This window comes from Lytechinus variegatus, chromosome 16 (assembly GCF_018143015.1).
Source record: "Lytechinus variegatus isolate NC3 chromosome 16, Lvar_3.0, whole genome shotgun sequence".
In the NCBI taxonomy this organism is placed as follows: domain Eukaryota; kingdom Metazoa; phylum Echinodermata; class Echinoidea; order Temnopleuroida; family Toxopneustidae; genus Lytechinus; species Lytechinus variegatus.
In genome coordinates, this window is record NC_054755.1 from 23,681,206 (window position 1) to 23,696,656 (window position 15,451).

The 15,451-nt window shown below is 36.9% G+C and overlaps 1 protein-coding gene across 2 annotated transcripts in view; it reads right to left on the bottom strand.

The window, feature by feature from the left end:
- Positions 1–4,883: 4,883 nt before the first annotated feature.
- LOC121429433 overlaps positions 4,884–15,451 on the bottom strand; it is a 47,028-nt gene continuing 36,460 nt past the window's right edge. The window contains exons 12-15 of one of the 2 annotated variants that reach the window (XM_041626424.1): positions 15,253–15,337; positions 12,325–12,486; positions 8,199–8,276; positions 4,884–6,589 (exon numbers count right to left, since the gene is read on the bottom strand). In XM_041626424.1, coding sequence (XP_041482358.1) covers positions 6,420–6,589; positions 8,199–8,276; positions 12,325–12,486; positions 15,253–15,337 — 495 coding nt within the window. In that variant the 3' untranslated portion in view covers positions 4,884–6,419. The remainder of the gene's footprint in view (positions 6,590–8,198; positions 8,277–12,324; positions 12,487–15,252; positions 15,338–15,451) is intronic. The other variant, XM_041626423.1, reaches the window with a different exon arrangement.

Here is a 15,451-nt window from a genome sequence, read left to right on the forward strand (position 1 = left end):
CACTGAAATGTCAAATATTGTTGTGTATTCATTTTGGGTTGGGGTGATTTGAAGTGGAATACTAAGAACAATAACAATCCAAATTTCATAATTTTTCTACCAGAATGAATGCATTTGGGCAAATTATTTCCGGTCTGAGGGGCATTTCATAGAGCGGGAGGGTGTTTCATAAAGCTATTCGTAAGTTACAAGCAACTTTACAAACGATTGGTGATCCTATCTTGTGATTAATTATGTGCACCTAATTTTCATTAGTGTTGATCAAGCTTCTAAGAAAGGATCACCAGTCATTTGTAAAGTTGCTCATAATTTATGAACAGCAAAATGAAACATCCACCTGCTTATGAAAGTTATCCATGAGTTTATTCTTTGGGTTAAAGGAGATACATGTGCCCCCACATTTTCTGTTTTATCACGATGGACGCGCCTTTGCCATATCCCTAATCAAATTTAGAAAAATATTGAATTTCTGATTAATCAGATACTTCCCTACCAGAATTTTACAAAGATCAGATTCTTGCATAAGCTGATGGAAATAAAAATAACTGATTTTGATACAGCACCCAAAAAAGGATGACCAGCCAAGCTTACAATCAGACGTAAAGTTGTGGATAACTTAAACAAAAAGGTTTACAAAACACCACCCTGTATGGTTGCACCCCCCCCCCCATCATTCCCCCGCCCCCCCAAAATGAAAAATAAAAAAAAATGATGTAATCGTAGCAAACTATCATGGTAAATCATGCAAAATGGGTCTTTTGTTCATTATAACATATTATTTTCTAATAAATCGGCTGTAGATATTCCAGGTTGAAACCAAACGGAGGTTGTTATCAACATCAGATCATTATCACCCTAATACCATCATCAACATCATCACCATGACCATAATTATCATTGTCATTATCAACATCACAGTCATCAATCATCACAATTACCATCATTAGAAACCACCATTATCATCAACATCACCGTCATCATCACCACCACCATCATCATCACCACCACCATTATCACCATCATCATCATCACCATCCTCATCACCACCACCACCATCATCATGATCATCAGCATCATCATCATCACCACCACCATCACCACCACCACCATCACCACCAAAATCCTCATTATCAGCATTATCATCACCAGAAGTTACTTTCAAAGAGGACGTATGATTGATCATTTGGCTTGAGGAAGTCAAACAGTTATGGAAGATTCCAAAGTATAAACTGATAATAGTTTTCTGTATGCAACTTTCTCCACTCCCTGGAGAGCAAGAGCTAACAACTTCTATTAAAGTGAAGCCATTCCTTCAATTCTGTAAGCCATTTTATAAGGCCGTTCATTAGTTACGAATGGCTTTACGCACGACTGGTGACCATTTCTTGCAATCATTGATGTTCACCCAAATTTCATTGGTGTTGATTTAGCTCTAAGAAAGGATCACCAGTCGTTCTGTAATCAAATAGGCTAATAAAAGCTTGAACATATTCATCCCTTGATGCACAATTCATGAGATATATCAAGAAAATTTATTTCTATCCTTGATAATACAAGGCAACCTGGAATCTTACATAGATTCATACTTGAACTGACAAGCAGAAAGCACGACTAGATAATCACTGATCCAATAATAAAAAAATTGTCAAAACTCTTTGACGCGCTATCAAAAATATTCAGATATAAATGTAAATCTTATAATTAATTTGGCCCTATCGATCAATGGAAGACCTCATCCAGCAAGATTGTTAGATAAAACCAAAACTATGATTATTTACAAAAACTTGTATGTACATGTACATTAAAAGAAATCATCGGTCATTATCATAAAATGAGAAATTACAACACAGTGTAATAATGCACCAAATTGATGTTTGTTTGAGGAAGAAGGGCATGAAATGTGTAAATTGTCTGTAACACCTACGCCTTTCTACCATCAAACAATCTACAGTTGACCATGCGTACATTGCAGGTCGATATGACAAGTGACATTCATGTGATTACAAGAAATACCGTACAAAGCAGGATTCATAGGGTCATTAAAGATATATCTGTTTGTAATAAAGCAATGTTTCATATAATAAACCATTTCTGTAAGAATTCAAAAATTACGAATCAAATGCCGCTCGGGTTACAAAGACTGGCATCAAACAAATATTTACCTTCTTAGGATATGTGGAAAAAATATGGCTGTCAGTCACGGTGATAATCCTGTTTTACGGTTCAAATTAATCTGTCTAAACTCCTTTAATTGGCAATTGTCTTTTAGTCACCAAGTTTATTTTGGAAAAAATAATATCAAAACCAAATTCATCCAAAAGTTGCTAATTTCCATTTGACCTTATCATGTGACCTCCAACAGCACCATTACATGAAAGTACCCCCCGTGCATCAAGTTTGGTTAATATTGCAATAAAAAATACTGGAGGCCATTTCATAAAGCTGTTCGCAAGTTAAGAGTGACTTTAAGAACAACTGCAGATCCTTTCTCACGCACTAAACCATCGCCAATTTAAGTATACTATTTACCACAAGAAACGATCACCAGTCGTTTTTAAAGTCGCTCTTAACAGCTTTATGAAACGGCGCCCTGGTATTGGATTATAAATCAAAGGGAGTCTTCAAGCAATTACTGGGTAACATTTGTGATGGGCAGAAATCATTTGGACCCCTTGGTCTCGCCTCCACCTCTTGTCTGGTAGATGAAATAAAACAGATACAAAGGCCCGTATTCTGAAGTCGGGTTTAACTTAAACTCAGGTTTAAAGGTGTGGTTTAAGTATGGCGAGCCAATTGTTACATAAATCACTAACAGTAGAGATATCATACTTCAGCTCATTTGGCTCTCAAATCATTCATAATTGTCTAAGAAGTATAAAAAGATTATTGGCTTCACCATCGATGAATCAGGAAAGAGCACAGTAAACATAAGAAACATACAACTTAATAACAAATTTGATACTTTTGGCTTCCATACTTAAAAAACCACAACTTTAAACCCGATTTCAACTTAAACCCAACTTCAGAATACGGGCCAAAAAATCAAGATTAAAGGTTATTCATGTATCATCTCAATGATGAAAGGGGTAATATTGAAAATTGGATAAAAAAGGAATATGTTCTGTGAATACTGCTATCCCACGTGATTTTGTATAACATTCATTTACAAATCGATGACAATATTAAAGATTTTCTCCACATAAACTACACAAATGAAAAATAATGTAAAAATAATTATAATTTTTTAGCCATAGAAATACATGTATATTGAGTTGTTCAAACATAAAATCAATTCTCTACATCTAAATAAATCTGTTAAGCATAAATAAGGTTGATTCAGTGGACATAATAATAAGATATAAAATCTACAATGAAACAATACTCGGATCTTATTTTATGAATGAAGGACATATATCTAATCAGTTGTATGCCATATGATAGGACCCACCATATGAAGACTTGCAATTGATTCAAAACAATCTCATTTTGTAATCAATCTCTTTCTTTGGTTAATGTAATCTCTTATTTTTTTATCAATCTCATTTTATCTCGTTTCATTTTAATCTCATTTTATATTTCTTCACAAACAAATTTCAGATTAAAATCCATCAAGAATAACTGCAAGTCTTCATAATGGAGGGACGGTGTGAGACTTATTGTAAATTTACTGTATACATTAACATGGTGACTCGAAAACAGGTAAAAGCTGTAAACCAGGATATTCTTCAATGGCATTGGAATGTCAGTCTGCGCTAAACAATGCAAACAATGCCCCCCCCCCCGGCCCAAAAAAATAATAATAATAAATAAAATAAAAAATTGAGCACAAAAGGTGCTGAAGTATTGTATCCTGGACAATTGAATAAAGGGAAAAAATACCAACTTATATGATTTAGAAAAAAATACTGTTTATGGCAGATTTATGGTATATGACAAAAGAACTGACTTAAGAAAAAGAAAATTGTACACAAAATCTCTTGTTTTTAGCTAGCAATGTAAAGAAACAATACTGCTCTGTCATACTTTGATATCAACCCTTAAAATTTTCAATAAATAACAAGACAGGCTGGAGACAGAGCCATGAAAAAGTACACAAACCAGTAAAATAACGCACATTTACGCAACACCATACATATACTACCACAATTATACAATTTCTACCTAGAAAATTAAAACTGAGCACTTTCATTCTGTCTTTGGTAAAATGCCTATGAAGCTACAAATACAAGCAACATATCGATGGTACTCCTATTTTATTAAATGAAAAATTACGGAAAACACACCGTTACATTATAGTCGAGGTTGTCATTATACATAATAAACCAAACTTTGTGGTCTTCATTTTTCAATCAGAATAGACTGACCTGTCTGCTAAATGTTTTGTATAAAAATAGGCACCATTAACTTGTTGTTTTGCGTTAGGAAACACCGAGGCTTTTTTTAAAAAAAATAAATAAATAAATGCTTCACTATGATTTTCAACATGACAGGGTACGGAAAAAGATCAGAACAGATATAGTAGGAAGTATAGGAATGTGCACTATTGTAACAACAGTGTTGCTAATTTGAGGATCGTTCTGAGATCCGTTGTGGAGCGTTGTGGCCCAGTGGATTAGTCTCCGGACTCTGAAACAGAGGGTCGTGGGTTCAAATCCCAACCATGGCGTAATTTCCTTCAGCAAGAAATTAATCCACAATGTGCTGCACTCAACCCAGGTGAGGTAAATGGGTACCTGGCAGGAATTTATTCCTTGAAACGCAGCGTGCGTAACAGCTGCACTGCTAAAGCCAGGGTAATTATGCTGCATATACTGTAGAGCGCTTAGAGACTTCTGACAAAGTAAGTGTGAAGCGCTATATAAGCAAGTATAATTATTATTATTTAATAGCCCTTGAAATAATTCCTCTCTGGAAAGAATGCCTGCAGAAGTCCATAGTAGTTTGAGGTTCATTTATAGGTATGATACTGCTTTATTAGGAATATTCAATGGAATGAATATAACACGTGTGTTTTCATACAAATAACAAATTACAGAGAAATACTGTGAATTGATCGATGCACCCAAGAAACATGCACACCAAAATAATGCATGGTAAACCCGTGAAATATCAAATTTAACTATCATGCCATGACGCATGAAGCAGTTGAGGAAGCTATGGGTGTGTCGGAAAGCTGTTCGTAAATTTACGCTAGACTGTACGCGCGATTGCAACATGCTATCAGGTGATATCATTCCGCACAAATGATCACCAGTCGTGCAGAGAATGATGCCTTCTATACTGCACACAACAGAGAACATAAGTGCGACTCTTAGGGGGTGTTGCAAGAAACTTGCGATCAATTGCAAATCTATTTTTGGTCCCTACATCTATCATGCATGTCTTGTAGTTAATAGCAAATTAGTGATTGATTGCTAATGTGCTCCTTGAAACAAGAAGTCTCGTCTGATTTGCTACATGTATAACTAACATTGATCTACCAGTTGTAAAGTTATGCAACAGAATATTTGCAATTGATCGCAAATATTTTCTTGCAACACCGCCTAAGTCACGCTTAAGTCTTTGTGACACACCCCCAGGTCAATTCAGACAAGGACAACACAGCTCAGCAAAGAACCTCGGCAAAGTCAATATCGACGAGGCGTCAAGTGACGTGTTGCAGCATTCAATGCGCATACGCAAGCACAAGTAGGGCGGGCGATTCATCTCATCATGGGTCCACTGCATGAAGAGTTTCATTTGTATGCAACTAAAAAAAAAAAATCAAGCGCAAGTCCCTAATAAGCACATTCCATCGGTTGAAAATGTATATGTATTCTATTTTGGAGTTGTGTTTGATCGAAACTCTCTCTGCGATGGGCCGCGTCTGAACGTTCGTGAAAAATCTGCTTGACTTCCTCACATCGTGGGACCCATTTCAATCAAACTTGTTATAAGAACAAATTTGCAATAACAGTTAAAAGCTACCGAAATCCTTTAATCTGATTGGCTGATAGTAAGTTTGTTATAGAAACTGTGCATTTGTTCTTATAACAAGTCTTTAGGAAATGGGGCCAATACAGTGTATCTTATGGAGGCTTGGTATTACTGAAAACATGATTGTACGATGTACGCATAACATACAAGGCATTCCCATGAAATAATGCATGCATGCTCAGACGTTTTTCACAACAATCCCCTATCGGCTCCCACACTGTCGATGCTTTATTTTTCACCGATAGAGCAACGATGGACCACATTCCGGGAGCTGATCCTTTCAGAGTCCCATATTACGAGACTAAACCGTCCCACAAGAGTCTTCGCCTTTTCAGACAGTCTAATTTGACCAATCATGACCACTCCTCGACATCGCACAGAGGACTCCAGAGAGCGCTCAGTCATCCCATCACAATAGTATCACAGATATTGAAGAGGTGACCTCATTTCTTTCCAAACTGGACACCAAACAATGAGATTCCTTTTTTCTTTGGCGTGCTGACATCGGGTTCTACTTCCGTAGAGGCCATTCTTGGAAGCTGTAAGGGAGGTTCTTTGCCGTTCGGATCTCTCGCTTTCCGATGTGGCATCGATAGTGCTCTTCTCACCATCACTGTAAAACAAAAGATAAAAGGATTGGAAGTGAGGAGAGTTGCTATAACATGATTAAAAGAACTGTGTATTATTATCTTCATCATCATCAACATCATCATCATCACATCATCATCACCATCATCATATCATCATCACCACCACCATCATCATAATCATCATCACCATCATCATCATCAAAATCTAACACCTTCGTTGCCATCATCATCATCACCATCATCATCATCATCATCATCAAAATTTAACACCTTTGTTGCCATCACCATCATCATCATTATCACCACCACCACCACTACCACCATCATCATTATCATTGCCATCACCAACATCATAATTATTACATGCACCTCATACTAAGTTTCTGATAAGAAAAAAAGAATCCTTTCCCCACATCTTTTTCCAGCAAATTACACGTAATGGCTTCTTAAAATGCCAGATGAATTCAGCTCTTTTGGTTGTATTTGTAAACATTGCCAGCTGGCGAACTTTACATACTAAGAATTCATAAAGATGGTCTTCATTGTTTTCAATTAGTATTTTCTTCTTTAAATTTCACAATACATGATCTGACCAATTCAGTGAAGCGTTATACGCTGCAAGCACCTGAAATTTAAGAGCAACCCAAGTCACCCTGCCACTGACAAATCATGGAGATTGAATCAATACAAAATTTGCAAAAGGACAATTGAATTGCATAATATAATCTGTCCGTCATGAGCACAGGTCGGACTAATACGATAGAAAGTTTGGACAGCATAAATTTGACAGAACTCCTGATGGTTATTTATTTTGGGTTGTCGCAGTTCTAGTTTCCAACAATCCCAATTCCTAGACTCTTAGCAAATCTCTTGATTGCTAAACCAAAATAACTAACCTCGCTGAAGTAACGTTTCAAAGTGAAACACCCAGTTTCAAGACTTCTGGTTGGTTGGTCTACTAACTATTGCTCTCCTATGTTAGACCTCCCAGCATCCATTACATAACACCCCCAGGCATGCAGCCGAGTAGGTGGTTTCAAACCGCCTCGATCACAAGAATCCCCGTTAAATTACGAGAACTTTTTTTGGATAAAAAATACCCATTAATTATTCTTGCATTCACACCGCCCCGAAACATACCCTTCGGGATAAGTTCCCGAAGTTACGAGCATGCGAAGTATGGTCTGATAAGCAGGCAAGGCAAGGTTCAAATTCACTAGCCCAGCAGCCACCCACGCCGCCTCGTCCAACGACACGCTGGGCTAAAAGTTCCCGTAATTTGCTTTCACATTGCCAAAATACCTGCTACCTTGGAAAAATCCCCGCGAAAGTTCTCGTAATTTCGCCAAGTACCTACTATTTAGCGGGTATTTTCTTTCAGGGAAATTACGCGTAGTTTGCTTTCACATTACCAAAATACCTGGTATTTTCTGATCGGGGTAAATTTCCCGATCAGAGAATACCTGGAACTGACGAACTTCGAGGCAGTCTGAAACCACCTCAAGAAAGATTTAAATCCCTTATCTGTTCTGAGATTACCCTTGATTTCATCATGATTTGTCAATGCAAGGTTGTTTTAAATCTTTGTGAGAAACACCCTCCCTGGCATTCATATCTAGAATCAATTCTCACCTCTGTCTGTTGGTTTACTGGGCTTGTTCGTCGTTGATGTTTTTAAGGCAGCTTCCTTTGCGGCCATGAAACTGCTACCTGAACACACACAAAAAAAAATAGAAATACAAAATATCAAAATTAGTCTCAACGCAAAAATGCAGATAATTTCAACTCCTAAAATACCATCAGAAGGTTCTGATTCTTGCCTTTGAATCAGAGGGGCGTGGGTTCAAAGCCCGGTCATGGTGTGATTTCATTCAGCAAGAAATTGATCCACATTATGCCGCCTCCAACCCAGGTGAGGTGCATGGGTACCCGCCATGATTAATTTCTTGAATGAACCAATCGCCTTTAGCTGCTGGAACTAAAGCCGGGGTAACATATGGTGAAATATTTTTATTTTCTCGTCATTGTCATGTGAAATGAAGTTTCATTCCTCCCTGCACACGTGGAATTCCATTATTTTAACATTTTGTGCTTCAGGCAAGGAGGTCCTAATCGTCAAATTCGTAAAAATTGAAATATTGTATAATTCAAACAATAAAAAACAAAAGAAATAGTGAGTGAGTGACATCATCGACTCTCTCATTTGGATGTAACTGGCTCGTTCATATAACTATTTTGTTAAAAATAAGCGAAACTTTGAAATGTCATAACTTTCTTATTTTACGTCCGATTTTGATGAAATCTTCAGCATTATGCTTGTCTGATTTTTCTCTATTGATTCAAATCAACATTTTTCTGAGGTGGACTTGACCTTGAACACTATGTGGCATATACATACATGTACCTACTAGTAACAAAAGTTATGTCAGTTTTGAATTTTCAAAACTGAAAAAGTTATGTTACATAGGGAAAAGTAAAAAAAAAGTTTTGTCATAGGGAAAACTGAATAATATTTGTATTATAGGGAAATAAAATTATACTTCATTCTTATAGAAGTCAAGTCCAGAGCTACCAAGTCTCATGCATTATGCGTGAGACTCATGCATTATGCGTGAGACTCAAGCATTTTGGACTCTTGTTCATCGCCTCAAATCTCTGTCTCACGCAACTATCACAGCCTATCCCCATATACATTGTACACAAAGTCTTTGATCTCACTCAGATTCGCAGAAAATCTCACGCATAGCTGGTCTTTGAACTTGGCATCTCTGCAAGTCTGTCATACATGTATATGGCACTCCTGATACTTCACAAATCGTAGCATAGTAGTCAATAAGATACAAGCAATTCCTGGAATAACTTCCTGCCATATACCCATCTACCTCACCTAAGTCCTGTGTGGCAAATGTAGATCGATGCCTTGCCTAAGGACATTAGTGCCATGATCGGATTTGAACCTGAACTTTGTGATCACCAAGTCCAGAAACATGCCCCCTAGATCACAACAGCTCTGATAAAGTAACCATTGTTATACAATGCAGCTTTTCAATGTCTGACATTCCATTACCACCACGTACATATTGTTGCTATACCAGTCAATGTTCATGCAAGTTAGAATGGCAATGTGTACTGAACCATTTACAGCTGAATATTGCTTAGTGATGGAAAATGCAGACCCTTCAATCAGGCATCTCTTTTTTTACTACAATTTTTTTTATTATAGTCCATACACATTTTATCAAGAAATAAGGCAGAAATACATGGATCAGGAAAGGAAAATGATTTTACTCCTCTGTATCAAATACAGAGGAGCTAGTGCAGCACAGTGTTAAACAAATTCTGCTTAACATTGACTCACCAGTATTTCACAGCCTTTATGGTACGAGTATATATGTGAATATATCCCTTTGATTGATGAAAATTTCTTCATATCAATACGGAAAATGCAAATCCACATGCCTTTTACTTCACTCATTACATTAGAAAAATAGCAAAAATTTCTCCTTTTTTTATATATTTATAAATTGAGGATAGAATAGGGGCATTCACATGCCATCTTTGCATTCCAACCTGCTATAGATGGAACCTTTATGAAATAAATTGTCTGCCTTTAGTTCATATGAAAAGTTGTAATATTTGCAAATAAAAGAAGCTTGAGCAACTAAATAAGTGAAGTATGACTGGCAAGAAATGAACGTTAAACATACAAAAAAGGTGATAAATTTATGAAATACCTGATAGACAGTTACTTGTAAATAATCAATTTCAAAGTAAATTTAAAATTACATAGTAATAATCATGTATCATATTTGTTCATTGCGATATTAATTGTGAGTGAATTGAGTTTAATGAGATAGTAATGAATATCAAATACATTTCATGATCGATATACAAGTAAAGATAATTGTTTGTGGAATAAAAAAAATCCATGCAACATGCAAACGTAATCCGTGTGAAATAAACTCATAGAAAATAAATAGTATTGTATACAAGCAAATCAATAAAATGCATAAATTTATATTAATTTAATTTCACAATGAAGCATTCCGTGATTCTCATTCCAAAAACATGAACTTCTTACTCTTAAATCTCCTCTTGGGTCGATTTTTACGAAGAGAACCTTGACTTACTATAATACAAATTACAAAGTTATTCAAGAAGAAATAAAATCAGATATATTTCATTGCAACACCAAATATTTATCATTCAGATTTAAGATCTATATACAGCACCAATACACAGTAAAAACACTGTTTAAAATCTTTATACAATTCTGTTATCTATATCACCACTTCTCTACCTTTCTTTACTCGAGGACCACTTTGACTCTCAGATTTTTTTTGAGGCCCACCTACCAAAATTTTAAGAAAATGTATCGTGAAATTTGAACACGAAGCTCATAATCACATTTGAAAGAAACATATTGAGAACTAATCTGCATTGGCAAATGTCCAATAAATGGGCGACAATACATACACAATATGCATGCACATGAGGTTCACATTAAAAAGTAAGATCGAAACCATCCTAGTGTGCATGTGCATGCTTTGCAGGATGCATGCTTTAGTTTTGTTTGACCCACGTGGACTGATCGGACAGGTCTCTGAAATATTCAATAGTTTTTCTCCCTCTGGAGCTTCTCGCGGCCCACCGTCTGAGAAGCGCTGAACTATATGGCCCGTATTCTGAAGTCGGGTTTAACTTAAACTCAGGTTTAAAGTTGTGGTTTAAGTATGGAAGGCCAAAAGTATCAAAATTTCATCAAATTGTATGTTTCTTATGTTTACTGTGCTATTTCCTGATTTATCGATGATGAAGACTATCATTTATGTATACTTCCTGCACAATTAGTAAATGATTTGAGAACCGAATGAGCTGAAGTATGATATCTTTACTGTTAGTGATTATGTGACAATTGGCTGTCCATACTTAAACCACAACTTTAAACCTGAGTTTAAGTTACACCCGACTTCAGAATACGGGCCTATGATTATTAGCAGCAGGCATGGATCAAGCCGGTATTAAACACAATGGTTCTTAGAGGCCGACTTCTGTGCAAAACCAACATCAGATCAGAAACGGCTACTTCTGACCTGACTTTCCCTCACATTTACTATTAAAGGGAAATTTTAAATAAAAATATTGTCCAAACAAAATCTGGAATATGGCAAATAGAACCAGGGGGTGTTTCACAAAGATTTAGAGTTGAACTTACATGCCTAGTTGCGTTGCAGTACATGTATATGTATAAAAGGCATGACACCATTGGTCAGATCATGCCAAGAGGATGTGCACCACCCCATATTAATCAATAAGATTGCACATTGCATAGTACATACGTGTCAGCATTGAAGTGTGACTTTAAGTCAAACTTAAATCTTTGTGAACCCTATCCCCCCCCCCCCGTTTTCTCAATCATGCAAATTGCACTAAAAAAACTGAATTTCAACCTACATTTAAAAAAATTATTTTTACAGTCGCTTCTCTTTTGTAAGATTTCATCAAACTTTAAAGTGAAAGCTTTCAACTCAGACCTTATCAGCTTCGTGAGTAGATCGGGGGCCCTGTTTCACAAAACTTGTCATGACAACACATTTGCTGCAGTAACAGCTTAAAGCTACTCAAATCATTCAATTCCATTGACGGCTAGAATTTGTTTAAATAGAAATTTGTTGTTATAACAAGTATTTTTGAAACGGGCCTAGGAAGTAAACTTCATAACTGTTTTTTCACCAAATTTCAAAGATCCTTGGCCTACCTCTGGTGAGACCCTCGTGGACGATCTTTCTCTCTTTGGCGAAATGCCTCAGCCATCTCCTCTTCTCCTTGCGACTCCTACACATGAAGACATACACCTTGGACTGGTCTTCGAAGTTCTGTATCTTCCAGGCGTACCGTAGCGTCACGTTCCATTCGTTCTCTGTGTTGGTAAACAAATGTATACCCATTGAACATTATCTGGGGGGAGTTTCATGAAAGGACTTGTCGGACGTTTTATCCGACAAGTCCCATTTCATCCGACGGTTACCACAGGAACTGTGCCTCTCAGCCAATCAAAATCATGGAAAGATGTCAGATCGGACAACTTGTCGGATGAAAATATTGATGAAATGCCCTCCAGAGGTACATACCTGTATCATTACAGAGAGAGTGAACTGTGTGTGGTCTCTCATTGACTGTGTGTTATAAATACAGTCTTAACCCTAAAAAGACTGGGGGGGGGGGCTGATTCAGCCCCCCCCTCGACATTTTTCGCGATAAATCCGCTGCGCGAAATTTTTTGACCGCGTCGCTCGCTGACTTTTTACTTTCAAGTCTCGCGCAGCTTTTGAGACCAAAATTGTGACCCCCGGGTACGCGGTTCCAAAATTACATAACATTTTGTAAGTGCATGCATACCCAAAATTACTCAAAAAACGTGAATTTGTGTACAAATCCAATCCAAATAGTGTTCTTAGCCAAAATTCATAAATGTTTCATTATTTTTCCTTTTACTGCTTAAAATCAATTAATTTTATCTTGTTTATGGTCAAAATAAAGTCCCCGACAATTTCCATTGAAAAAACAATAAAAAACAAAAAGTCGAAAAACAAAGAAATACATAAGAAATTTAGAAAACAATAGAATACATGAGAAAATAAATTTGATTTTGAAATTTTTTTAAATCAATTTGATCAAATGCCTATCTAGAGTATGTGAAACAAAAATTAGCATTTCAGGGGCATTATTTTATTAATTAGAGCAAACTTATGATTTTACGCATAAATTAGCATAATTAATGAGACATGAGATTTTTTGCCAAATTTGATGTTATAGTTTTGTAGATATTGCCATGGGTAACGCATGTGCCAATTTTCGTCGCGATTGTGCGATCAACGGCCGAGATCATAAGGGGGGGCTGAATCAGCCCCCCCCCCAGTCTTTTTAGGCGTCGAAATAGCCCAGTCTATTTAGGGTTAATACATACGATTTCACATATCTGCTATTACAGAGAATAAATTGACCTACAGTATAATTGTATTTGTATAGGAAAACTTAAATGTTTCGAGAGGAAAATTGATTGTTTTGCTACTGAGTAACATAATTATAGTGGCATAAATGTATTGAGTAGTTTATTAGCATGTTATAATTCAATTGGGTCTATATAACTAGACTACAATAGCATTATGGGTCAGAAAACTGGCCATGTATGAGTAGTTCAATACTCAAGATGGCGCTATTGGTTCGTATCTGCTTTAAAATATATTATGTTGGTATTTAAGACAATTCCTGAAGCCTCTATTTGGATTATAGGCTACCATCCTTCATACCATCATTCATATCTGGATAATACGTGCCTTAACCCATTCTAGGCCGGGGTATTTTGGGAGTTCCTATGGCCGGGGGGGGGCCTCCCAGGCCCCCCCCTAAGATCTCCGCCGTCGACCGCGCGATCACGCCGAAAATTGGCACGCGGGTTGCCTTGGGCATAATCTACAAGATTGTATAGTAATTTATTTCATGCGAATCGCTATTAAGTGATTATGCTAATTTATGCGTAATTAGTATGCGAAATCATACTTTTCCCTCTAACTCCCTAAATAAAGCTCCAAATGTACTAATTTTGGTACAGAAACTCTTTGTGGTGTCCTTAACAAGTGTACATGAAAAAAATTGTGATATCAAATCATTTTCTTATGTATTATATTGTTTTTTGCAATTTCTTATGTATTTCTTTGTTTTTTTGACCTTTTGTTTTCCATTGTGTTTTCAATGAAATTTGTTGGGGACTCTTCTGTGATCATAAAAAGCATAAAATGAATACAATTAGACTAAAAAAACTAAAAAGAATCATACATTTATGAATTTTGGTTGAAAACACAATTTGCATTGACTTTGTACACGAAATCATGTTTTGAGCAATTTTCGGTCTGACATGCACTTACATAATGTTGCGTAATTTCGGAACCACGTACCCGGGTGATGCAAAATTGGTCTCAAAAGTTGCGCAAGACTTGAAAGTAAAAAGTCAGCGAGCGGTGCGGTCAAAAAATTTTGCACGGCGAAAATATCGCGCGATTCGTTGAGGGGGGCCTTCGAGGCCCCCCCCCCGGCCTAGATAGGGATAAAACCCAAGATAACAACAACAACCCCCCCCCCCATCCTATATGAATGTGGTCATGGGATAAATCCCACATGAGTTGAGCGATCAATAATTAGAGTTGGATCATTGATGTAAACTATTAAAGATTAGGTGTGGGGGCTAGAGGAAGCAATCCTAATTGTGCTCCCAGCAACACAACACCAAGACAAGCACCAATGCAGTTACTAACCCTGGCACCAACACCAGCACCAACAGTTAATAATGCCCACACTAACACCAACACCACTACCATTACCAAAAGTCACTAACACCAACACCACTACTAACAATTACTCACAGGCATCAGAACCAGCACATATAATTACTAAAACTGATACCAACACCATTACCAGCACCAACACCAAAACCTCCACCAATACCAAAACTGGGACCTACACCAGCACCAGTACCAATACAGCACCAGTACCTATACAGCACCAACACCACCAACAACACCAATACCAGCACCAATATTTACTAACACTGGTACCAAAATAGTACCAACATCCACAGTTAAACACCAGCACTAACACCAACACTGAACTTGATCACCCATTGTCCTACCTTTTCCGTCTGGAAGATCTTCAATCTGACAGTCATCTAGATCTATTCTGTCTTTGTAAACATACAGATCTCGCCTTAGTATGTCCTGAAATGAACAAAATTTTCACATCATAATCATTTTCATCATAATTTATCGATACTATCAAATTAAATGGGGGGGGAATCCCAAACTGATTTTTTTCTCGAAGAAGAAAAGATG